This window comes from Epinephelus moara, chromosome 14, assembly GCF_006386435.1.
Source record: "Epinephelus moara isolate mb chromosome 14, YSFRI_EMoa_1.0, whole genome shotgun sequence".
Classification (NCBI taxonomy): Eukaryota; Metazoa; Chordata; class Actinopteri; order Perciformes; family Serranidae; genus Epinephelus; species Epinephelus moara.
In genome coordinates this window covers 17421241-17446399 of record NC_065519.1, presented here as the reverse complement: position 1 = coordinate 17446399, position 25159 = coordinate 17421241, and the positions used below count along the sequence as shown (strand labels likewise).

General features: G+C 41.1%; 1 protein-coding gene across 2 annotated transcripts in view; it reads left to right on the top strand.

Moving 5' to 3' along the window:
* Positions 1-24810, top strand: part of rcan3 (regulator of calcineurin 3) — a 61911-nt gene extending 37101 nt beyond the window's left edge. For both annotated transcript variants that reach the window (XM_050062615.1, XM_050062616.1), the window contains 3 exons: positions 16227-16400; positions 17566-17737; positions 21622-24810. In XM_050062615.1, coding sequence (XP_049918572.1) covers positions 16227-16400; positions 17566-17737; positions 21622-21776 — 501 coding nt within the window. In that variant the 3' untranslated portion in view covers positions 21777-24810. The remainder of the gene's footprint in view (positions 1-16226; positions 16401-17565; positions 17738-21621) is intronic.
* Positions 24811-25159: the final 349 nt, after the last annotated feature.

The window sequence follows — 25159 nt, the reverse complement described above, 5'->3', positions numbered from 1 at the left end:
AAGTTGCGTCTTCTTTTCCTCGCAGATGACGGTTCGGGTTCATTCTCTCCTGTTGCGTGGTAAGTGTGGTCCATTCGCCAAATTTTTAACTAAAAAAACTTTTCACTACTCTCTATCGACGAACTACTAACACTCTCTGCTGTTTCCTCCTCCTTCTTCCTTCCTTTCGCTGTCTTCATTGGTTTATTTATACACGCGAAACGTGTTCTCTGGCTGGCTGGATTGTCCGCTCGGTCTGCCGTACATACATGGGGACGCAAGATGGCGACCTCTCTAAAGCAAGGCCCTTGCTATCTATATATATAAAAGCATAATTATAAGGCTACGAAAACCAAACGAATTTTGTTTTATAGCGATTATACACTTGTATAAACATATCAATGGGTAGAATATTCAGATTCAGACTCAGATTGACAATAAACCATGCCAAATATTACACACTGGCCCTTTAAAAGGGAAACTTTGGTATTTTTCAACTTGGACTTTATTTTCCCATGTTTCTGTGTCAAAGTGACTAATGGAAACAGCAGTTTTTTAAATCAGTCCAGTATTGAGCGAGACCACAGCAGCCGAAACAGACTGCAGTGTAATCCCTTTGGGCAATCGAGCACCGTCAATTTACATCCAACTAAAAGTGTTCATTTTTGGTAAGAAAAACAGAGACGGCTTTTATGAGTTTTATTTGTTTCTGTTGACTTTGAATGAGGTGATAAAATTATTGCTTATTTAAATGGCGTCTTTTGGGTTTGACAATAGCAATGTAGCTGTTTCTTGTTAGACAAAACGATCTATCTCTGTAAGGATCCTTTTCATGATGCTGTCAGACACTTAACTCGTAGCTGAAGCTTTGAAATAAACACAATACCATAAAAAATGTAATTTCACTCTGAAATGGACTAGAAGTATGAAATGAGAGAAAAGGGGAGTACTCAAGTAAAGTCCAAGTACCTCAAAATTGTACTTATGTGCAACACTTCATGCCCATTATGTTCCAATACTGAAATCTTTACTTGTACTGCATGTCATAGTCATGCTCCTAGCCTTGCTACAAGAATGCTTGACTGACGATAAAGCTGAGTGTCGTGATTAACTGATTGCCAAAAGACAGATAAAGACAGAAGGTAAAATGCAACAGAGCAGTAGTGAGTTGTTGTGAGTAGAGAGAATGAGCTCATGTGTCCATATGCTGCGGCGGCCTTAGGTAAGAGCTGTAGCATCTCTTAACCACCTTATGTAATGTTGTGTAACTCTTTGGATTACCATCGCCTCTGAAGTGTGTGAATCTGCGTGGGAGACTGTGTGGACATACTTGCATGTTAAGAGTGTGTGAAAATGTGTGTGTGTGCATGTGTGTGTTCAACCGATGCCTGAGTGCTGCTGACTAAGAAAAACTCCTGCCTCAATAAAAACCATAACGACCAGATTGGTGGTAATAGGATTAATGTGCCCCCTCATGCCGTAAACTGATTTCAGTCTCCCTGCCGTGGACACACTGTCCCCGAGGGAACGGCAGTGTAGCGCTGCGGCGTCGGCCCCTGTCGATACCGCTCCCCAGCTCGAGCTATTGATCCCACTGTAATAACACTTGCCCCGTTCACATGCCTCCCCTGTGCTTATGCAGTCCTCACAATACACACACGGCTATTAATCATGAGCTGTTTTTGTTGTTTTGTAATTCCGAGGATTTGCTGCTATGCTAATATTAATGGCTGCTTTGACAGATGCGCTGTTTGCCTGTGTGCTCGGAGTGTTGGGTCACCACACACACACACACACACAACCTCAGAGTTTATCCACCGATTCACATTACCTCACCCGAAGTAGTCCGCAAGCCAACCATAGGTTACAGTCTTTTCTCCCATGCTAAGTATAGAGCCGACAGTGGTGTGACATCACACATCAGCAGATTATGTATACACGCCAAAAGCATATTTATATTACAGATTATGAAAGTTAAATAGTCTGGTTGTTCCAAACTCTTTTAATAACTCCGAAGCAATGAAATGTCAGGCACTTTAAATACATAAGCACATGGGTTTGTAGTAAAATTAAAAATAGTACCCAGTTGGTGGCCACTTGTGTTAAATTGACTTTTAAGACAACATTCATTTCTTTGTTCTGTCCTCACTATGTGTGGATGTCCACAGCTGTGCCGCAATCCAAACACTTCCAGGAAAGGTTCAAGGAGCGGCCCTTGGAAGTAATTGTTTACAGGAAACAATGAAAGCAGTATTGGACAACAAATTCAATGATAGGGCTTACAAATCAGAAAGAAATTATGACAAAGCCTACCATAAACAATGGGACTTAGAAGAGTAACAAGGAAACTGGAGTCACACAAGTAGCTGCCAGCTAACGTTACCCCTCGTGCTGTGACGAAATAAAGCATCAGTTAGAGAACAACATGGTTGAGTTGGAAGTACAACACAGTAATTATGCTGTATCCCATTTACCTCAGAAGTCTGAGTTTAGAGCTGGGAATGACAATACCAGTGGCAATATGGCAATACCAGTTCTAACCAAGCTATCCATTGTTAGCAATACCAGTTGATAGCAACACACTACGCTGTGTTTTGAGCATGAAATACTGTAGCAACATATCCACAGACAGAAGTTGTACAGGACTGTGTGTATGACTGTTTTAATGAGACACAAGTAGGACAGAAGTGCTAATAAACAGTATATTACTACAGCTTTCACTACTGTCGATGTGCGGAGCAGCCATTTTGGATTTTTAGGGTAGGGTTGGTGAGGTTCCTCCGACTTTTCAAGGTGGAAATCTGACTTCAGGGGTGTTATAGTTGAAATGTTTAACTGGAAACGAGTAAAATTACGACTTCACGGTGCAAATGGAACACAACACAAGTCCACAAGAGTTTGAGTACGAAGATTTAAATATGTAGCAGTTAGCCAAACAGTAAAAACAGTTAAAGAATTGTGTGTTAGCAACACTAGCCTAAAGGTGTGTTCAGGCAGAAAGCAAAGTCAATTTTCCCCTTGAATCATTTGAACAAATTTGACTGCTAGCCCTTTTGTGTTTGAATTTTCTGTACAGATGTTAGCTTTAAGCTAGCTAGCAGCTCTGTGTGTATTTGTGTTTAGCTTAGCTTCTACCAGAAACTGTGGTTCTGTGTGTCAAATCCCTCCAGTCTCTCTTAGAAGCTAGATTCATAAAGCTCCTGGATACTTGCTCTTTTTGTGCTTAAGTAGTAACATGTAAACTTTCCTAATAGAAATACGAGAATACATAACGGTTAAATTTACCGAAATTAATTGTCACTGATGTTATATTACAACACATCCTCATACAGCGGTTCATATGATATCTTATGAAACACTGTTACCAGTTAGGTTAGGTTAAGGAAAAGAATTATGGTTGCCGAATCATGGTCATGATGTTATGTTGAATACAAAACCTAAAATAACTCCGTGTTGACTTTGGTTTCACACGGGTCATGAACAGCTGTAAGAAACTTGTTGTTTGTTTGACCCATCCATTCACCCCGTTCTTTATCGCTCTTTATACAACCTGACCTGACTTTCTCCTTTGTTCCTGTCACATTCAGGAGGACAGCCTGCAGCGTATAGGTCACGTGATCACAGCCTCCTGGCTCATGATTACTTGAGTTATATATGAAGGTATACAAACTAAGAACAGTGAATTAGCCTGTATGTTAGCAGCAAATTAGCCTCAGACAGCTAGCATAATGTCTTAGCATCTTAGTTAGCAGTAATCTGATTACAGGAAAACTAAGTCAATAAATAGATAAAGCTCCAGAAAGGGGATTTGGGGAGAAGATAAAATGCGCAAATCAATATTTGTTCAGTCACAGATTGACCAAAGTGCGACAGGACCGTGCCTGTAGTTGTAACTGAAGCACAGTAACAGCTTCATTGAGGTGTGTTTGGTTCTGCGTTGTAGAACAGGGCTGAAAACCTGAAAAACATCATAGAAAAATGTTCATATTTTGAATATTTGTTTTATTTCCGACAGTGTTTGTAGTAATGTTTGGCAGCTGAAAGCTCTGCTGTGTTTTAAACATAATACATTTTCATGTCACAAGTGATAGTTGTAACTGCACACAGGCATAATTGCAATGGAAAGTTGGCTCCGTTTTATGGAACAGTAATGGAAAAAATAAGGAATGGGAATAGCAAAAATGTGCTGGAACAGACATGCATGCAGGTATGAGATTTATTATCCAGCTGTGTCTGTTATCTCTACAATCTGCCTCTCTTGTTCACCCTCATTACACTGGTTCCAGTTTGGCCCTTTAGGGAGGACGGTAATTAAAAATGATGGTCCACACACTTAAGAAATGAATTTTCTTAATTATTCCAGCATGGTCTATTTTTAGCGTAACACTATCCCTGACTCACCCCAAGGCTCCGTGGCCTAGTTTGTTGGTTTTCACCCAAATCCCATTCAAGCACGAGGGTCTGGATTAGACTGTGCTAAAACCACGCACGTGTCGCAGAGAAAGATGAGTGATTCGCCAAAGGGAGAAAAAAAAAACACAGAATAACCCTTCTTTACGTCCCAATTAGGCTCGGTTAATCTTTTCATTTTGATCCAAAATGCCAAATGGTGTAATTCAACATAGAATTGGACTAGCTGGTGGATTACAGTCATGGATTTTTGTAACCAAGTGCCAATGTGATTTAAATACTGTACTAGCTTAAATGTGAAACCAGATGAAAATAGAACATTGTGACACGGTCAGTGAATTTAAATGCTGGAGCTGCAGATTTCTGCACAAACAAAGCATGCTTGTAGATACTGAATTAGGGCTGCAGCCAATGGTTATTCTCATTTTCACAGAGCCATGCTGATGTCTTTAAACTGCTTGTGTGTCCAAATGACAGTCCAAAACTCAGTCATAAAAGACTAGGAAAACAAATTCAAATATTTACATCTTTAAAATCTGTAAAAATCTGGCATTTGTGCTTAAGAAGATAAATTATTCATTATTTTTTTAGATATATAAATGAATCAACCATTGGCTCATCTCTGTACTGAAAGTTTATATTAGAACTATAAGAAGTAAAAAAAAACAATCTGTATTTGAACTCTACGTGCTGTTCTCTAGTTCTGCCTAATATTTTATTTTGAATTCAGTATTGATAGGGATGCACCGATTTATTGGCAGAACACCTGTATCAGTCGATGCTCACCTTGCTGACTGCCATCGGCCTATCAGCAACAAGATTGCATTGACCAGTGGCAGTGGCCGATGTTTTTCTGTTGTAACATCAATTTTGGGCAGCCGAAAAAGGAGAGCTCCGTGACTAATGGTGCCTGAGATGAACGGAGATCTTCCCAAAAGACACATTGACACATGAGAGGAAGCACCCGATTTTCCCCCCATAATGCTACATTGTTAGCAACAAATCCATGTTCACATCTGCAGGAGGAGAGCTAGTTAACGTTAGCAGCTAGCAGACGGTGGCCAGAACTAACTGCTAACAAAAGCTGCATGGGATAATATGAGGTGTTCAAGCACTCATTCTTTCATTCATTTTCCATAACCGCTTATCCTGGTAGGGGTCACGGGGGGCTGGAGCCTATCCCAGCTGACATTGGGTGAGAGGCAGGGTACACCCTGGACAGGTCACCAGACTATCACAGGGCTGACACATAGAGACAGACAACCATTCACATTCACATTCACACCTACGGACAATTTAGAGTCACCAGTTAACCTGCATGTCTTTGGACTGTGGGAGGAAGCTGGAGTACCCAGAGAAAACCCACGCTGACACAGGGAGAACATGCAAACTCCACACAGAAGGGCTCCTCCACCCTGGGTATCAAATCCTTCGAACCAATAACCCTCTTGCTGTGAGGCAACAATGCTAATGCTAGCTGTATTGAGTAAAAATGAGTAAAAATTATAATGCTATCATGATGTGTTCGAAAGTTGTCTCGTAAAATTCTGTTTTTGGCATGAAACTTATATAAATACAGAGAAATTTATTGATGTTTTCACAGCAATACAAAACAGATATTAGAGGGAATTATGGGATATATTGGGAAAAGGCTTTTGAAGCTGTTATGTAGCCTTAAAAAAATTAAAAATTGAAAAAAATAAAACATGTTTTTTATGTGAAAGATCGTCATATTAAAGATCATTTCCTAAATTTGTATAACTAAATTTATTTAAAGGTCATGTGATGAAAAGTTAAATGGCTTTAAAACAGTTAAGTTTTGTGTATAATGAATTTTTTTCCCTGGCTCAAAATGGAGAATATAGCAAAATAAACAACAACAAAAACATCTATATCAGCCATGTTATCGACCAAATTGTTATTTTAAACACATCCCTAAAAAATAAGTGATATTTTTTCTCACTTTTTTGTGTGTGCGTTTGGTGTATTTTTAGCCACATGACCAATCAAAGGAACGATTGGACATGTTGGTGTGTTTCAGCTGATGTGACTTGTTCACTCTCACCAGTGACAGAGAACAAACAGCTGAATATGTGAGCTTTATTTAACTCCCTAAACTGCACAATGAGATGACAACGACAACAATGAGAGCCGACAGCATGCTGAAGCTTGTGCGTAACGTCACAGTTTGAGCACAATTTGCTGAGAATATATCCATGATCTGGTATTTGTGTGGACGTTTTCGGTGCAACTGAGGTTGGATTGCGTGCGTGTTTATCCATCATTGTGTTTACCGTGCAAACAGAACAGGATGGGCCTGAAGCTCTGCTAATTGTAAGCGATCCCTTTGCTTTGACGAAACGTAATCCTTCCTTTACATAAGATGGGAAAACACTTAAGTCACAATAGGGTTACACCCAATTCAGCCACCTGACTGATTCATTACCAGGAAGCGGTGTAAAGTAGATACTCTGTAAATACTTCTTCATTCCTCTGCTTTATCTCATCTCCTGTGCCCTGTTCACATCTGCACTGTCCTGTCAATCACAGCTGCTTTTTGCCCCAGATGAAACCCTGTCGACATCGCCCGATAAACCTGCGCCTCATCCCTAAGCCGACTGATCTTTTTTGTTCAGACGATTGTGTGTCAGGACCACTGGCTGGTTCTGCATTTGCTGCCTCGCTGTGCCGCTGAAAGTGAGTCATACCCGCAGTCATGTCCTGTTGCCACCACGATGACAGCCTTTCCATTACCATCAGGAACATAACTGCCTCATTACCCAAGAGGCAATCAGCTGAAGGATGGCCCTGCAGCCTTCGCCGGAGTAGCTGCACTTCACTAGCAAGCTTAACATCCTTTACACAGTGGATTTTTATTGTGCTAGGCTGCCTTCTGTCTCTTTGTTGGACCCTTTTTGTCCGTCGCATGTTCTTTCTTGATCTCCATCTTTCATTTTTCCATCAGGACATGTGGTCACAACAGTCTTTTAAGGGAATGTTGGCAATCAGAAGTTTATTTATTTAACTTCCCTTTCATGCATTAACAGTGTAGTCATGGCTCATACTGAATAATACAAAATTGGTTTAAAAAATTACTCTTAAAAACACAGTTTGCAAGCGCTGTAGGAGAACTGTGGCACATTGGCAGCAGCTCATTTGCATTTTCTCCCAAATCTCCCAACACTTTCTGCCACCAGAAGCATTTCATGAGCCATCAAGAGGATTTTCTTTACTGTAAACTGTGGTGGTAGACAGTTGTACTCTTGCAACAGGAAGCTTGCTAGCTTTTTGGGTGTACGGGGAAATAATATCCAGATAAAAACTGCTGCTTTAAAGGAAAATATCTGTGCTTTTTGATGAAAATCTGCAGAAACTTAAAGCCTAATTAAGAGCTAAGCCATTAAAGGTTGTGGTTTACAATGATTTTAGAGCAGCTAAAGGGTGGTGACAACTATTACCCGTACTTTACTTCAGTTATTGTCCTTTGCCTGCAATATTTTTGTTACAGTTTACAGTTTTAGAAAAGTTAGCTTTATAAATAAAAACATGCAAGCTAGCTTAAGTCACATTTTAAACTTTAGATTGTGGGTGTAGTTTGTCTGCTTTGGATGGAGATAAAAGGACAGTGGATTGGGCGGCAGCAATGACAGGTATTTCTCCAGCGAGGCAACAGGACACAGTGCATTCCTTGGCTCCTCAAACATAAACGTCTAAAAGCCCTCTTTATTTCTTTCGCCGGCATTTTTGTGGGTTCTATTGTGCATTCATTTTCACAGGAGACATTTCGACTAGTCATAGTAGGAAGAGCACAGGTGAAACTGACAACATTAACGATGGCTCAGTTCCAAGTAGCTCCCCAGTAAGCTATTCCAGTTAGCCAGCATGCACAATGCCAAAGCCTCCCATAAGTGGAATGCAGCCATAATTGATGTTATTAAATACACCTGTGCTTTTCCTACTATGACAAGTCAAAATGTCTGCCCTGACCGTTCTCATACTGGTAGATGATAAATGATTCAGGCTTCAGTTGGCGGTTGCCCTCTTGGCCGCTGTGTCCCATTTGACGATAGGTTACCAACTGGCGCAGCAATGTTGTTGTAATGTGTCACAGCTGTGTTAATAGAGTATTTTACAATGGCTTTGAACACAGCTCAGCCAATTGTAATCAACGACTGGAGCAACTACTGTTGATAAAGTATATTTCTCTACTAATGCAACAAGACGATTGTTCCTTTCGTCATTTTCTTAAGAACTTAACCTCTAGCTTTACCTCTTTCCACTAAGGGAAATGATTTTCAGCTTACAAAAATAGACAGCCGCGACATGTAGATAAATGTCTGGGGAGGTGCACATCAGGCTACGGCATAGGCTACAGAGTTTACGCTGTAGGTACGGCGTCGATTCGACGCAGAAGTATAAATCCAGTCAGTATCTTCCCAGGGCCTCTTTAACAAAATGGTTGTAGCTCTCAAATTCCAGATACATTTGCGAGTGCTACAAGGCTCTTATGTGTTGAGGTTGAGGTGTTTTGATATGTGTCAAAATAAGTGTTAGAGGAAAAGACGTCATGTTGCATGTTGCAGCTTGGAAGCGTTTAGATTTTGTTTGACACATAATGAGCGTCAAACACTTAATTTCCTGCATTCTCGTTAAGTTTATGCAGAAATTTGTGCCTTTCTTGCATGAAGCCCCTTCCTACTTTAATGTTTTTATTGTGACAAATTCACATGTTCTAGATATTGAGGGGGGGCAAAATTCAAACTCTACGCCTATGGCAGCTTGCCTGTCGCAAATTTAGTGAAGCAGTCTCCGAGCCTGGGGGCCGAGGTAAAGAGACAATCCAGGACAGGAAAGGAAGAATTTAGCCTGCTGAGGTGCACCCTGGGTGTTACGTAAAGGTGACATAGGGGAAACATGCGGTCAGCAGTAACGACAGCACTTGCCGTTTCAATCAAGTCGGCTATTTGAGAGCTGTGACTTCACGCCTCCTTCTCCTCTCAACTGTCTCCACCCTAAACACGACAGACATCTCCTGTTAGATAAACAAAAGCTGCGAGTAAAACACAGACTTTAATGTGAGAAAGAACCATGAGGGTGATGTTAGGTTTGTTTTTGTCCTTATTTTTTTTTCTCCGAGTACACCCAGCTCTCTCTTGTTTTCTGTTACCTAGCTACTGTATGTGAGATAAATCATATTTTCCTCCAGCTTCTTCAGTAGATGTTGTTATCCGCCTTGTTGAGAATGAAATACAGGAACATGCTGTTCTCTGCTCCTCGCTCACCTGTTGTCCTACAGCTCTCAGTCACTGCAAATACAGTAGTAGCAGGTGTTAGATCAAGCTGTGTGTGTGTGAGTGTTAAACCCAGTCTATCTCTGCTGACAAAGGGACAGACGCCCTTGAGTTGTGCTTAGGTACTAATGGTACCTGTCACATTACTTAACCACACATGCCCTGTGTGTGTGTATGTGGACAGAAATACCATCTAACTAATTATGGAAACACTGTGAAGAATCCTGAACACATTGTGCACATCACACACATGCTTACTCATGTCTCAGTCTCACACACACACACATGCGTGCACAAAGAGGACAAAGGGAGTGGGTCACTGCAGGGAACATTGCATTGGCAGATGAGCAGGCCACTTTTCAACCCAGTGTAACTCAACACCCCTCTCCTCTTCCTCGTTCCCCCTCCTCTTCCTCCTCTCATTCCCTCAGGATGTCCGTTCATAGAGACCACATAAATTTGTGATGAGCACACTCACTTGTTACACTCTGATCGGCCGCGGGTGTATCAGCAGTCAGTATGCAGGGTTTAAAAACAAACATGCTATTATGGAACATGATCTCGGAGCTTTCCCACATGTCTCCTCATGCCAAAACATCAATTTAGGTTAAGGAGGTACCCGCAGCGTGTGTGTGTGTGTGTGTGTGTGTGTGTGTGTGTGTGTGTGTGTGTGTGTGTGTGTGTGTGTGTGTGTGTGTTTATGTGTGCATGCATGAGAAAGACTACCTTATCGGTTATCAGACATGGAGTTTGATGGCATGTGAGTCATAGTAGCTGGCTGAGGCTCATGGAAAATTCACGGTTTGAGTAAGGGCTTAAGTGGGCTCTGCAGACAGGCCAAACAAGTGCTTTGTTGTCATTCTGAAGCTTGTTACAACTAAACCCGAATCAGAAGAGTTTGCAAACAAAACAATAGCTGGTCATAGTGAGAGTTAGATTGTGGTGCTGTTATATGAGCCTGTGCTTTTTTGAGAAATCTTGTTTTTATATTTCAGAAGGCAAAAAAGCGTTTGGCCAATATCGTACTACGGAACGTCCATGCTCCCATGCAGAGACACAGACTTTTTAAAGCTGCACTAATCAATGTTTTTATATTAGTAATGGAACAAATACTTTGTGTTGTATGGAAGGTGACAAACTGCTCAAATCTATGGAGCCCTGTAGGAATTTCTCAAGCTAATTGTTTTGGTTTTACAGCCATTAACGTTGCTGTTTTGGTCCACGCTCACCGTTCTCACCCGCGTCTGTTCAAGACACTGTTTTCAGTGATTACGCTCCAATAAGCCGCCTGTAAGCTATAGGGTTGGGTACCGAACTAGGTACTTTTAAGGGTACTGACCAAATTACGTCAGTACTACCGAGTAATGATTCATGTTGAATCCATTGGTGCCCGTACCTGTTAGCGCATTTAGGTTAGACCCCAGATTTAGACAAGAGGTAGAAGTGCAACAAAGCACCCTGAAGCCTCAAAGACAATCACAGAGCTTCAAGGCCGGCAACATAGCCCTGCGAAATTGGTTCAACTGTAGACAGGAGGTGGAAGCGCCATGATGCAGGGAAGCTGGCCATGTAGCTCCATCGGCCACTCCATCTGCCACCCCATCAACCGCTCTGCTTCATCGGCCACTCTGCTTCGTGGCTTCCCAGTGAGACAAAACTATTGCTGCAGTGCCGATCTGTTGTGATAGTTTTTGAGGATAGTGTGGTTTATTTTCTCTTATATATTATTTTAGTAATAGCCTAGTATCACTGCTAGACAAGCAGACACACACACACACATACACACACACCAGCAGACAGACAGAGAAAGAAGGTTATCTTTATGTGTGATTAGAAAAGAGCAGAGGAACAGAATTGTATTTTAGTCTACTAAATCACCCCTGCAGCTTGTTCAAATATCATATACAGAATAACTGTACCACTGGGCACCAGTACCAACCTCCAAGTTCGTATCACTTCAATTGTTAACAGTATCCAACCCTTGTATGCTACCTTTCCAGAGCTAACAGATGGACAATGTTAGCAATTCGTGATGCATTTAGCAGCTTAAGAGCCAGATATTTTTGTCAGGACTTGATGGAGAGCAAAACAGAGCTACAAATTGGACTGACTTTCATCAGGGGCAAAAAAATATGACTTCAAATTAATGCTGATATTGCGAGGTAACTGCTAGACGTTTAAATAAGCCACTGTTTGCTAACACATTAGCCATATTGACCTTTTAACACGATAATGGAGCCTGCTGTGCTGCCCCCAAGTGGCCAAAAAATGAATTACTGCAAATTTAAACAGCAAAATTGTCCATTTTACAGAATACAAAAATCAAGTCACTAACAATTTGCTGTGCCCACTTGAAATCCATTTATAAATGCTTTTGCTACAGCGTGTGTCGGACATTGACGAAGGCTCAGAACAATTGGAAACCTGATCAAACGAGACACATAAGAAGGAGTTGAGTGTCTCACAATAGACTGATTAAAACAGAAATGTGTTTATTTGCAGAGGCCGACCCTTTAACCTCTTTAATTCAACATGTTGACTTGTTGTTCCCTCTGCTGTTTATACCCAATTAAAGTGAGGAAGCTATTTGGTTAACTACTATTTAGCAGCGGACGATGTCGTCTGTGGGGGTGAGAGGATCAATTTTAAATGAGCACATTTAACACTCGGCTGTCCCCGTATCGTGGTGAGTCACACTCTTCCCTCTCCTCTGGCTTTTTGGGGATTGTGGCAGTCTAATTGCCGAGTTAGCCGGTAATTCTCTTTAAAACGCATAAAAGGAGTCAAGATACTCACACATTCCTGTCCTGACCTCTTTTACTTGCTTCTTCAGAATGCACCTTGTATGGCCAACTAGAAACCTGACTAAAAATGGTATCACGGAGCCCGGAGGTGAAGTCAGCTCTGAAGTTTAGCCAGCCACCCCGAGGCGTTTAGCAAAGGGAAGACCAGATGCACTTACATGGGGAGAAGAGGTGGAAATAAAACAAGGAGGGAAAGGAGGGAGGATTATGAGTAAAAAGCGTTAATCTGCTTATTGTTGAAATTCAAATTGTCTTGCCACAGTGTACGCCACACTGCAGCATAACTGTGGTTCACAGCTTGTTCAGTCATTAACAACTCTGCATGTGTCAGACAGGGTGATGATGTAATTTCTCCGCAGAGATACACCCTGTATTTCGGAGCATACTGACATTTGCTAAGAAGTACTTGGCTGTAATGAAATTCAATGAAGACACTCAACTTATTTTTTTAAAAATGCATGTATTTTTAGGTGTTACAAAGTGATGAATGTCATTAGGTAATCTGTATTATGTTAATATACATTCTCACATTGCAGCTTTTAATGATTATTTTTACATTTAGTGCTTACGTTATTTCCAGTCCTGAAGCCAAAGTCAAAGTCCAAGCAAATATTTGATGGTTAAAGCTTCTCAAATAAAAGCACTTGTCTCACATTCCAGTAAAAATTAATATCTTATTAAAATAACAGCAACTCAGAGATGAGTCGGACGGATTTTGATGGACATGTTTAACTGTTTCCAGATGTTTTAAAGACCAAACAATTAATTGAATTAACTAGAAAGAGTGACAGATTATGTAATCCTGAAAATAATCATCGTTAGTTGCAGCCCCGTAGTGGTGCGCAGCTTCCCTCCAGCATTTTTGTGATGAATATGGAAATTAGAGTACAGCATGACTTTCACTTTGCTTCATGTGATAAGGACACCCACATCTTTGCAGTGTGTTTTACTGTAGTTTCATCAAATCCTAGTAATTGTTATCAGATATAATCAGATTTTTGGAGTCAAAATGTCAAACAATATAAGATTTAGATGTAAGAGATTTTTATGGATTCATCTGAAGGACACAGGACTAACACTAACAGGACACACATACAGAAGGGAGCGCTCATTTTAGCGTGCTGATTTTACAGATACCTGGTGTCGGCCATCACTAAGCTGTCACTAATGTGCAGGGGCAGATCTCACAGTCGACATGCTGCCTGTGTTCCTCCGGCTAACACGCACCCTTTCCATCCTGGTGAGAGGTGCTGTGTCAGCCGAATGAGGGAAGTGTTGTGAGAGTTTTTCAGTCCTGTGTTTCCCACTGAGACTATATTGAGACAAGCACCGGCATGCAAAAACACAATCATGGACTGATTTGAAAGGGGCTACACTTACCAGTTGGTACTGATGCCACTGACTGCACACGTGGTTCTCAGGACATTGGGCACATGAAAGGCAAGTGATTATTTGCTTGGTATGTGTTAATTTGTCTTTGCACAAACTTTTAGTGCAAAGTGATGAGACCGTTCAGTCCATAATCCATCTTAATTTTCTGATAGGAAACGTCATAGTCATCCGTCGACCAGGAGACAAAGAACAGCGCTACTGATTACTGAGAAACCAGTTCTCCCGGCGGCCTTTTTCCTTTTCCTTTCGCCCTCCTACTGAGCTGCTTGATTGAGTTTCCACCTGAGGAGGCCAATTTGGTGCCTATGGAGAGGATCGAATAATAAAACATAGGAGATGTGGGAATATATCATGTGGGTATAGATAAAGACAAAGTGTGGTGCATGAGGAAGAAGGGAGAGTGAGGGAGAGGACTGTGAGACAGACAGCATCAGAGAAGATTGCTGGAAAATTACGGGATGTTGGAAATCTAATTTCCACATTAACTCGATAGAAAATGAAATGGGTGCAGAGCAGTTAAAGTCACGTCTGACACTCAGACAGATTTATCACTGAATAACTTAAAGGGATACGTTGCCAATTTTCAACCAGCTTTGTATCATAACAATGTGGGCGGTATGTGTAAATGAACTGTGGTAAACTTATCTCCATCTTGCCAGCACCCACATCTCCCTGCTCATCTTTTCATTTAAATCCGCTAGATGACTTGATTTTCACTGGTCCTTGGGGCTGTTGCTCAAACTGCAGATAGTATGTCTGCATTTTCGTGTGCCTGCCACCACAGGACACAAAGAGTATAGACGCAGATCGAGAGAAAGACCCAGAACTCTGATCAAACTGTAAAACTAGGCAGCGCTGATCAAATATTAACCAAGATTCTGTTTCTGTATTGCCTAATTCTCATCTAAATTGTCTCAAGAAACAGTTTTAGTGCACTGTTTGGCTGTAATATGAGAATTTGTGGACAGGAAGTGGGTGCCATACGGTTTCCTGTGTTGTATAGATCAAACAGTGAAACTAAGCAGTGCTGGTAAAATATGAAACAATATTCTACAACTGCATTACCTATTTCTCACCTAAAATGTTTTCAGAGCCATATTTTAGCTTAATGTTTAACTGTAATTTAAGATTTTCTCTTACCAGCCAGCTGCCATATTGTTACCTGTGGAAAAACAGCCAAGCTCATACTATGTCACCTACCAGTGGGACCTTTTACTGGTCCAGTCTGGTGCAGCACATTCTGGTAGCTGTAGGTTTCCTACCTCTTGAGCAAAAGCAAATGCCACAGCCCCTTTTTCTCCATTTTCTCTGGTCTTTTTCCCAAGTATTTGTGTCTTTCTACAGCCCAGTTTTATGAATAAACCATCTCATTAGTATTGAAGTACTTCTTTAATTAAACCCTACATTTGAGCTCTTTCTAATTTGTCTAATGTTTCACCAGAAATATAAAAATTGTGCAGAGATGCCATTGTTTGTGTTGGATATAAACACAAAATATTCTTAATAAAGCAAGAAAACTAGAACATGTTATTGACTGAGCTGCTCCAGAGGACATTTTAACCGGAAAGCAACAACTCCTCTGTGTTGTTAGAGCTGAAACAATTAGTCAGTTAATCATTTAGGCGATCAACAACAATTTTGACAACCAAGCGATTGTTTAAGGTATTTGCTAGTCCCAGCTTCTCAAATCTGGGAATTTCTTTCTTTTCTCTGTTCTATAAATGCTTAAATTGAGTATCTTTAGAGACTGTCAGACAAAGCAAGGGATCTGAAGATGTCACTCCAGGCTCTGGGGCATTGCATCAGACATTTTTCACTGTTTTCTGTGAGGGCATAAAGAATTAATTGCAAAAATTAAAACACAGATTGCTCAATAATGGATGTAACTGTCAGTTGCAGCCCTATTTGTTACCATACCTGCTTACTATTGAATCCCTTTCACATTATTATTCATGTTTTTTATCCAGATTAATTACCAGATAAGGCGAATTTTCTCCTCTAGCAGTGATACCGGTAGTGTGCCAGGTGGCCCCCCAACTGCTTTCTAATTCACAATGAAAATACACTTACTCATACAAGTTTTTTTTTTTTTTTACTTTAAATATAAATAAGGTGCCATGGTGCATGAAAAAAGCATCAAAACAGAGTTTATCCAAAAAAAAAAAAAAAAAGTGTCAAGGGAGGACCGTCCAATAGGGGTCTGCCTCTGGGCAAAAGAAGTTCAGTATGCCTGTCCTACAGTATCTTCAACATACATGGAATGACACTAAACATCAACCTGCTCAAGCATTTAACATAAATGTCTTTAAATCCATCTCTTACCAAATTCTTTCTGTCTTTGTCTCCACAGGAAAGGTTCGAGGCATTGTTCAGGATCTACGATGAGCAGACGTCTTTCCAGATGTTCAAAAGCTTCCGGAGAGTCCGGATCAACTTCAGCACCCCAGAGGCCGCTGCCCGCGCTCGCATCGAGCTGCACGAGACCGAGTTCAACGGCAAGAAGCTCAAACTCTACTTTGCCCAAGTGAGTTTCAGTTAAGGGGTCTGGGAAAGGGCAGGCAGGGGGCCTGGGACATGGACCATCTAAGGAAGAGCGGTGCTTATTTACATGGGAAGTTATGCCTTAATGCATGATTCACTGCAGCATGCACAAACACAACAGGGACAAAAAACTCTGTCAAGTCACCTCCTTTCCTTTTCATTCTTGTGTGTGTGTGTGTGTGCGTGTGCGTGTGCGTGTGCGTGTGCGTGTGTGTGTGTGTGTGTGTGTGTGTGCGTGTGTGTGTGTGTCTTCTCTGAGCCACACCTGACTGTTTCCTCAACCCACCAACCTTCCTGTCAAACCTCATCAGTCATATGACTGAACACATGAACACATGAATTGCTGATTTCTCCTCCATCATAACTGTGTATCTGTGCATGTCTGTCTGTTGCCTTTAGGGGAGACAGGGGCTGAAAAACAAAGTGAAGTTTGTGTCTTGTACAAACACAAAATAAGAAGAGAATATATCATAGCTACAATAATAAAGTCATGTTTGGAGGTTTTGGAATAAGCTTTAAAGTTTAGACATGTAGCTCATTACATTTAAGCATTTAAATGTCTGTATTTCAATGTGTAGAAAGTCCAGACCCAAACCCACTGAAGTGTAGTCCCCAAAGCTGTGTTAAAACAACTGTTATATATAAGCTAGATGTCTTTAAAAATTATTTATGCCACAAAATCACTTGGCCTTCACAACACCAAATTCCTTCTTCCTGGGAAACCATGAGTCAGCTTATAATTGATGCCCATTTTATCACAAATATATCACTGGTTATGACCCCTGCTGCACCCCTCGGTACTTTGATGTAAGAGGATTAAGGATTTTAACGCTCAGACAGATGCCACATGTAGGTATTGTAATTATGGCAGTTGGCTGTTATCAAAACGCCAAAATCCCCTCATGGGAAGGAGCCTGCAATTTGAGACTAAAAGACTGAAGCCGTGACTGCAAAACTGATGTGCTTTTCTTGCTGTTAAGTATCAGAAACTTCGACAACTATCCCAATTTGAATCCTCTTTGTGAATCGTCACTTTCTCTACTGTCACTTTAGGATTCTTCCCAAAGGAGCTTCACCCACTTCATATGACTTTGAGCTCCTATTGAAAGCGCTACAGCCTTCATCTGTTGTCATCTCCTCTCTGATAGGTCCAGAATGGTGATGAGGACATCGACAAGTCGTACCTGGCCCCTCCCCAGCCCGTCAAACAGTTCCTGATCTCGCCCCCTGCCTCGCCACCTGTGGGCTGGAGCCAGAGCGAAGACGCCACACCCGTCATCAACTACGACCTGCTGTGTGCAGTAGCCAAGCTGGGACCTGGTCAGTACTCAGTAACTAAGTTCATGAAGCATTTCAGAATGCTTATACATTAAATACACACTGACATGCACAGATGAAACACGCAGGAAATGGTGTGTGATGATGAAGGTATAAAAAAATCTAATTTGAGTCACCCAGGTAAAAACAGGAAGTAATTTCACGCTCCTCAGCAGGGTGTTACAGAAAGGTTATTTGTCTAGGAAGCAATTTGACAAAAGGAATTGGGGTGGACATTATTGAATCATCCGTGTTTTATTCTTGACTGTTCCTGCAGGCTTTTCGGTAATGTCTGCGAAACAGCATTAGGCCTAATTTACCTGATCACAGATGCATTTGTATGTAAGACCGCCATTATGTGTCCGTGTAATCTCATTATGAATTGAGTGGCATTTTAGAATCGATATTTCTATGTGAAATGGCTGTTAACGTTGAATTTCCTGCTCAAGTGTTGCTGTGCACATGGTCTTGGTCAGGCAGCAATATAAAAAAAATATATCAGCTTGAAGCACATAAATGAAAACCACAGTGCTGGCAATTATCCGTCAATGTCAAAGACGCTTCACCTTCAGTTGCTGCATTCTGATATTTCTCAGGAAATATGCATCAATGCGAATATCTGTGTGTCTGTGTGTTTGTGTGCAAGTTACTTCAATGTGCTTGAAGATGTTACGTTAGTTACTTTATCATGTAACTGGGGTCTTTTTTAGATTTTGGTATGAAAAGTGTTGCCAGGGATTTAGGGATTTGCTCATAGACTGTATAAAATAATGGCCATAGTTACCGTGACGTCATCTATTGGTTTGTGGACTCCTGTTTTGGAGCCTCAAGTTCGGCATTTTGTACAATGCAATCTTAATTTTTGGAGTTAGAAGCGACCATGTTTGGACGAGCGGGTGTAGCTGTGGAGGAGCGAGGGGTGAATCTGGCTCAGAGACTGTAGCGGCGCCTCACAGACAGCCGGTCACCTAACCGGCTAGGCCTTTAAATATATGTGTGACTTCTGTAAAAGTTACAGCCAAACAACACAATTAAAAACATTCAAGATATACAGTAACATGTAGAAATATTAGGACAGTTGTGTACGATGACAAGAATCAACCGACTCATCCTTATGCTTATGAGAGCTTTAAATTAGGCAGAGAGACCAGTTCATGAAGTTTCAAATCATTTTGAAGGTTATTCCTAGTGAGGGGAGCAGAGCACATAAAAGCTTTCTTTCCCAGCTCAGTCCATGCACAAGGAACAGACAACAAAACTAAGTCTTGAGATCTCAGACTACAGCTACTGTCAAATCTCTGTTCAATCAAAGTACAAATGTCGGTGAAACAAACAAACAAAACCAAGTTTACCTAGTATGGCTTTAAAAATGAACAATACCAGTGACTGAGCCTACGAAAGGTCAAAGATGGCCGACCAGCCCTGGAATGAAGTGTACAGTAATGAGTGAGGAGTTTTCAATTTGTAACAAAGATATGCAGTATCTAACATGTGCAAACAATGTGCAGATGCATTCATGTACAACAAATCACCATCATCCAGAACCGGTAAAAATGTAGCAGCAGCCAATCTTTTTCTGGCCCCAAAGGAGAAACAGGACTTGTTTCCAAAATAAAACCTAACCCTAATTTAAAGCCTTAATAAAATGTTAACAGGTGTGCGATATAAAATTTCACCCCCATACATACGTCATAAAGGGGGAAATTAGCTACAGAGACCAAAACCATTTTTGTACCAGGCTGTAAACATGTTTATTTCTGCTGTAATGTTAGGCATTTTAGTCGATGGGGATTGACTCACGTCTGGAGACAGCCTCAAGTGGCCATTCAAGGAACTGCAATTTTTTGGCACACTTTGTGTTGGCTTCATTTTTCAGCCTCAGAGGTTGCCGCTCGGTTTTGCACCTTCGTCATTGCATCAAGGTCAAAAGACAGGCGGTGCCTCTTTTCCATTGATGAAGAAGAAGAAGAAGATATACTTGATTAATATTGTTAAAAAGTCAATTTTTTTTCACTCTGTTGTCATACACACAGGCCTGAAATACACACACATGCACACACAGGACCAGTACATACATTAAATGGAGAGATGTCAGAATGAGGGGGCTACCATGGACAGGTGCCCCGAGCAGTTGGGTGTTTGTTGCATTGCTCAAGGGTACCTCAGCAGTGCCCAGGAGGTGAATTTGCACCTCTCCAACTACCAAATTTGGTCCAGATGGGGACTTGAACTGGCAACCCTCCGGTTTCAAACACAAGTCACTATGGGCTGAGCTACTGCATACCCAAAATCGCAGTAGAGCTAATGGAAGCATTTTTCAACTTTGAATTAAACTCAGTAGAAAAATCTTCATCCTCATGAACACCATATTTGAATGCAATGAGACCTTTCTCAAATGTCCAATCCAGAGAGGTAGATCATCAGCGTAACCATAGAAACTCACCACAACTGAACTCCGAATGAAGCAAACAGTCAATCCCTATGAAAAAGGCAACAATCAGAAATTCAAAAATCTGAATCGTGAACAAACACGACACAGCAAACTGATGTTGTGATCACAGTGTGTATCAGTTTCCCGTCACCACAAAGTTCCCATCCTATCACAGTTTGAGCAGGTGTGTGAAATGTGTAGGCAGCACAGCTCTGCACTGTTACATTCCTCTCCCAACAGCCTCGTCCCCAGTCAGCTCCTCCGCTCAGAAATAACGACGACTCTGTCTGCCTTGTCGACAAGACTTCAGATTGCGGCAACCTTTATAAAATGTCACCTTACACACATAAGAAGGTGTGTCACGTCCACAGCGTCTGTCCATGCTTGTGTATGTGGGCATGCTGATGAAGTGGAAAACATTACTTCCAGGGCTGAATTCAGTCGAACAAAAACATGATTAAACTTCCCACATACCCACAAACACACACACGCACACACAAACACTGTCCATCCCAGAGGATCACTTTTTGACACGTCCTGCTGTTACCATAGCAACATGAGGAATCAGGAAATGGCTTTGTTCTGCGCCTCACATCCTGGCATCTGAAATCAGATTAGCGCCGGGCTGCAGCACGGCGCACTGACTCCCTCTGTCAACTCCCTGCGGTAACAGCAGGACTCTATTCACTGTCCGTCTCTCTGTTTGGCACCACGGTGAAAAAAAGAGCCACAAGACCAATTTCCTCCTGTCTGCCAGCTGTCTGATCTCATCTCCATGGCAACTGTGATACAATCTAGCAAGTGTGTGTTTTCAATCTGAGTCCGCTGAGTTTGGCATCTGGACAAATGGCAGGACCATTCCAAGAAAAAGTCTCTTTATGTCCTCTTGAGGCAACGTGCTGACCTGATCTTAAGTGCAATAGACAAACAGTAGATTATCTTGGGCTGCAAAAATATCCTCAGTGTGAAAAAATAGTGACAACAAATAAATAATGAACCACATAACTGTATTTTTATTTTTTTTTTTAAAAAAAGTTCTTTTCATAAAACTGAGCCATTTATGCTGTAGTAAGACTCAAATTATTGTAAAATTGGTGCTGCATGACCAGATAAAACAGAGAAGAAGGGCTGTGGCATTCGCTTTTCTCTAAAAGGTAGAAAACCTACAACTACCAGAATGCACTGCACCGCACCGGACCAATAAACATTCCTGCTGGTGGGTGACGTACTGCGAGCTTGTCCGTTTTGACCCTGAGTTCTACTGTTTGATCTCAGTATATTCAGCCTCTGTCTTTACAATACAGGAAAGGTATGGTGCCCACTTCCTGTTCACAAATTCTTGCATTACAGCCAAACTGTGCACTAAAATATGTTTATGAAGACACGTTGCATCATGACCTGTTAAAGAGTATTTAATGTAGTATTTTTCATGCAACTCCTTCCCCTCCTCTCTCAGGTGAAAAGTACGAGCTCCACGCAGGGACAGAGTCCACCCCCAGCGTGGTCGTCCACGTGTGCGAGAGCGAGACGGAGGAGGACGAGGCGGTGCGGCCAAAGCAGCAGATCGTGCAGACCAGACGTCCCGACGGACCCCCCAAAGTCTTCAACTAAAGAGGCCTCCCCCCCGGCACCGGTGCGGCCCCCGACCGCCCCTTAAACCCGCAAAACACACCTGCCCTCTCTCTCTCGTCTCTGCACTCACAGAGAGCGTCGATGCCCCTCATTTCAGTTCAACTACAAGCAAAAACAAACCAACAAACATTGCTCGAAGACGGTGTTTGTGGGGAGCGTGGCGATGGAATGAGGCGGCTTGAAGGGGATGGATGAGAATCACACACACACTCATCACATTCTGCGGACAGCGTGGGGAGCGGTGGGCACGCTTGCCTCCACCCCACAAACCTTCCCCTTGTTTTCAGCAAGAGGGGTGGAAATACCTGTCCCAACGCAGGCACCTGTCACTTATCACACACACTCAGCTCTCATTGCTAGTCCTGCTCCGTAGCTTGCTAGTCAGTTAGCTTGTTAGCTTGTACCTCTCCCTCTCACATGTGTCGTGTGTTCAATAATCTTTGGTTAAACAAAGACATTTCTTCTTCTTCTTCTTCTTTTTTTTTTTTTTTTTTTTTACAATAAATTGTGTTTTCATATTATATATATAAATATATACATGTCTATTTTTTTCTTCTTTTTCATCCATTTTCATATCTGCTGGTTTGTCGCTTCAGCTTGCATCAAGATTGAGTGTGTGATGTTCCCGCTCTTGTCTGCATGTATATACTGTAATACAAAAAAAAAAAATACGTACAGAAACACAAATACTAACAAGATATATCAAGAAAAAGGAACCTATTTAACATCACACACAGCACGAAGCGTCATATGTGACTAACAAAGTTGTGGTGGCTGTTTGACTTTTATGATTTACTTTGGCTCGTTTTCGCTTTTTGTCTTTTTTTATTTGGAGAGGTGTTGTTTTTTGCTAAACTACTAGATGTGTATTCTTACTATGTATTTGATACCCCGACACTTTTTGCATGCTTAGTTACTTCTGTAGATGAGGAGCTGAGGTGTTTTTTTTTTAATTGTTGTTTGTGATGACAGGGAAACAGTGTGACGCTTTTGACACAAGTGCATATCCCCACGCAGAGTATAAAGTGACGTCTTAGGGGGGGAAGATAAAGCTGAATGGTTTTGTTTCTTTTGTAAGATTGACAGCTCAGTCTGCAACTTGATGGCAAATTTGCATTTGTCGCTTTTGTTGTGATTTGATGGATAAGAGACAGTTCATCCCCTTCATTCTCTTCAAGGGGTTTTTGGGATGTGGATTTTTTTTCTTTCTTTCTTCTGATTCTGTTTGTTGTAACTCACGTCTTTAATGTCTTGGTTATGTTGTTTGATCAAACCCACTTTCTATGTGTCAGGTTTTCTTCTGAAACCTACTACTGCTTGTTTTGCACTGAGTTATCTCTTGATATCTCGAAGCAGTTGCGGGGCTTTCGACCGTCTCCTGCTGCGCACCAGAATACTGCGCTGCTTTCTTGCTGTAAATAGCTGAGCGGTAGATTTGTGGAAAAATAGTCTTTTAGATTTTGTAGTTTACCCGAAAGCATTTCGCTGAGAAAAGGGAAAATTAGGTAGCCTCATGAGATATCAACCAAAGCATAAACTCACCCCATGTTGTCATGATTATGTAATTTTTCTTACTCAGAGACACTGATGTATATTGTTAAATTGAAAGAAATCATATTTTCCCAACACAGCATTATTTTATTTTTGCAGTATCTAGTTTAGTGGGGAGTTGAACAATCACTAAAAATCATAAATATTTTTCCTTTTGGTTAAGTCTCCCCACAGTCCCGAATCATATCAGTGTTCCAATTCCTCATTTAACGGCATTTCAGTGCTTTCAAAGCAACATGAACAAATGTTCCTAACAGGGCTTTTGGGTGTCAGCGGTGAGTCTAAACCTTATTTGTCATTTGGTGGCATGGAATCTAAAAACTTTTTTTGCTATATTACAATATAAGTAAGCAAAAGAAAAGTCCGTCTGCATGTGAGCACTTTATCGTCAGTGTTTTGTTTGTTTCCATCACATAAAATAGTCCTTCTTGAGACAAAGTAGGAAGCACATTGCATTTCTTCTCTGTTTCTTTCTTGTGTTTTTTGTTTTCTTTTATCTCAAGCTGAACACCTGGTTAGCCTTTTCACCAGCATATTGCAGTGAGTGAAACACTCCACTTCCTTTTTGCTAGTGTGAACCTTGGAGAATTTCAGGCCTTTTTTGGATCAATGGGAGTGTACCACTGTAAAGGTGTAGACATGCAGTACAGATGTAGGTTTTAAATGAGGCAGGATGACACCGCAGAGCAAAATCAATGTCTTTGTTTTACGTGTTTGTCCGCGAGAAACATTCATCTTTGCTGAGGAAGTTAAACGGTTCTTTGAAATGTTGGCAGAGTACAGTTTTATTGGCGCTATGGTAAAGCTGTCGCGGTTATCTAAGCAGACAGCAGATTGGTGGAACCGCTGAGGTACATTGTGATAATGAGGAAGCAGCAGAGCAGGAGGAAGACACTCGTGATGATTTTTTTACTCTCTGTGGTCATGGTGTTTAAAACCGGGTGCATTTTGGTCACGGTTGAAATGAAATTGTATATTTATGTACATATGCCAAGTGTTTTTTTTCTTTTGTTGCTGAGGCCAGTCCCAGTGTGCAGTTTGTTACGGCTTCTCTTGGCAATGTTGTAATGGAAAAAAAAAAAAAAAAAACATACAAAAATGTGTAACAATAAGTCCTGAAGATGCTCGATCAAAAACCAACTGTCATTGTGTTGTGTTCAACATGGACTCTGTTTGAATGTTTCTTTTATTTCTGGGGAACGTCTACTAAAAAGGTCAATAATACCGTTTGTCACTGTTGTACTGTTTCTGTTGAAATATGAATATTGTGTCTTGTATCGTAGGAATCCAGAAAACAAAGTAGCAAAACAAGCAATAATTTACAGTTCTATAATACCGGTATGTGTATTTTCATGTTCTGTAATTATTTCTCAGAGATGGTCTCTGTCTCTTACAGTATCCGCTTCTATTTGTGTAGTATAATAGCCATTTGTTTCACATAGAGAAATACATAAAGACTTATTCTTAAAAGCCATGTTTAGTGTTGTTTATTTTAGGGGTTTCTTTAACTTAGAGGTTACAAACTTGGGATGCAGATGCCGGTATAGAAACAGAATCTCAAGCAAAATTTCCAGTACAGGCATTTCTTAGATTTATTACAAATCACGTTCACATTGCATGAGTTATATTCATCTGAAAATACCAGCAACTCACTTTTAGCATTAGCACTAGTTTGTGCATGTCATTCATTATCACTGCATTCAGTTCACAGAGCTAAGCATCTGTTTTTCTGAGAGGTAAATTCATAAAGGTCCTCAAAGGAAATTCAGAAAGTTAATGACAGTTAAAGGTCTAGTATGTAGGATTTAGTG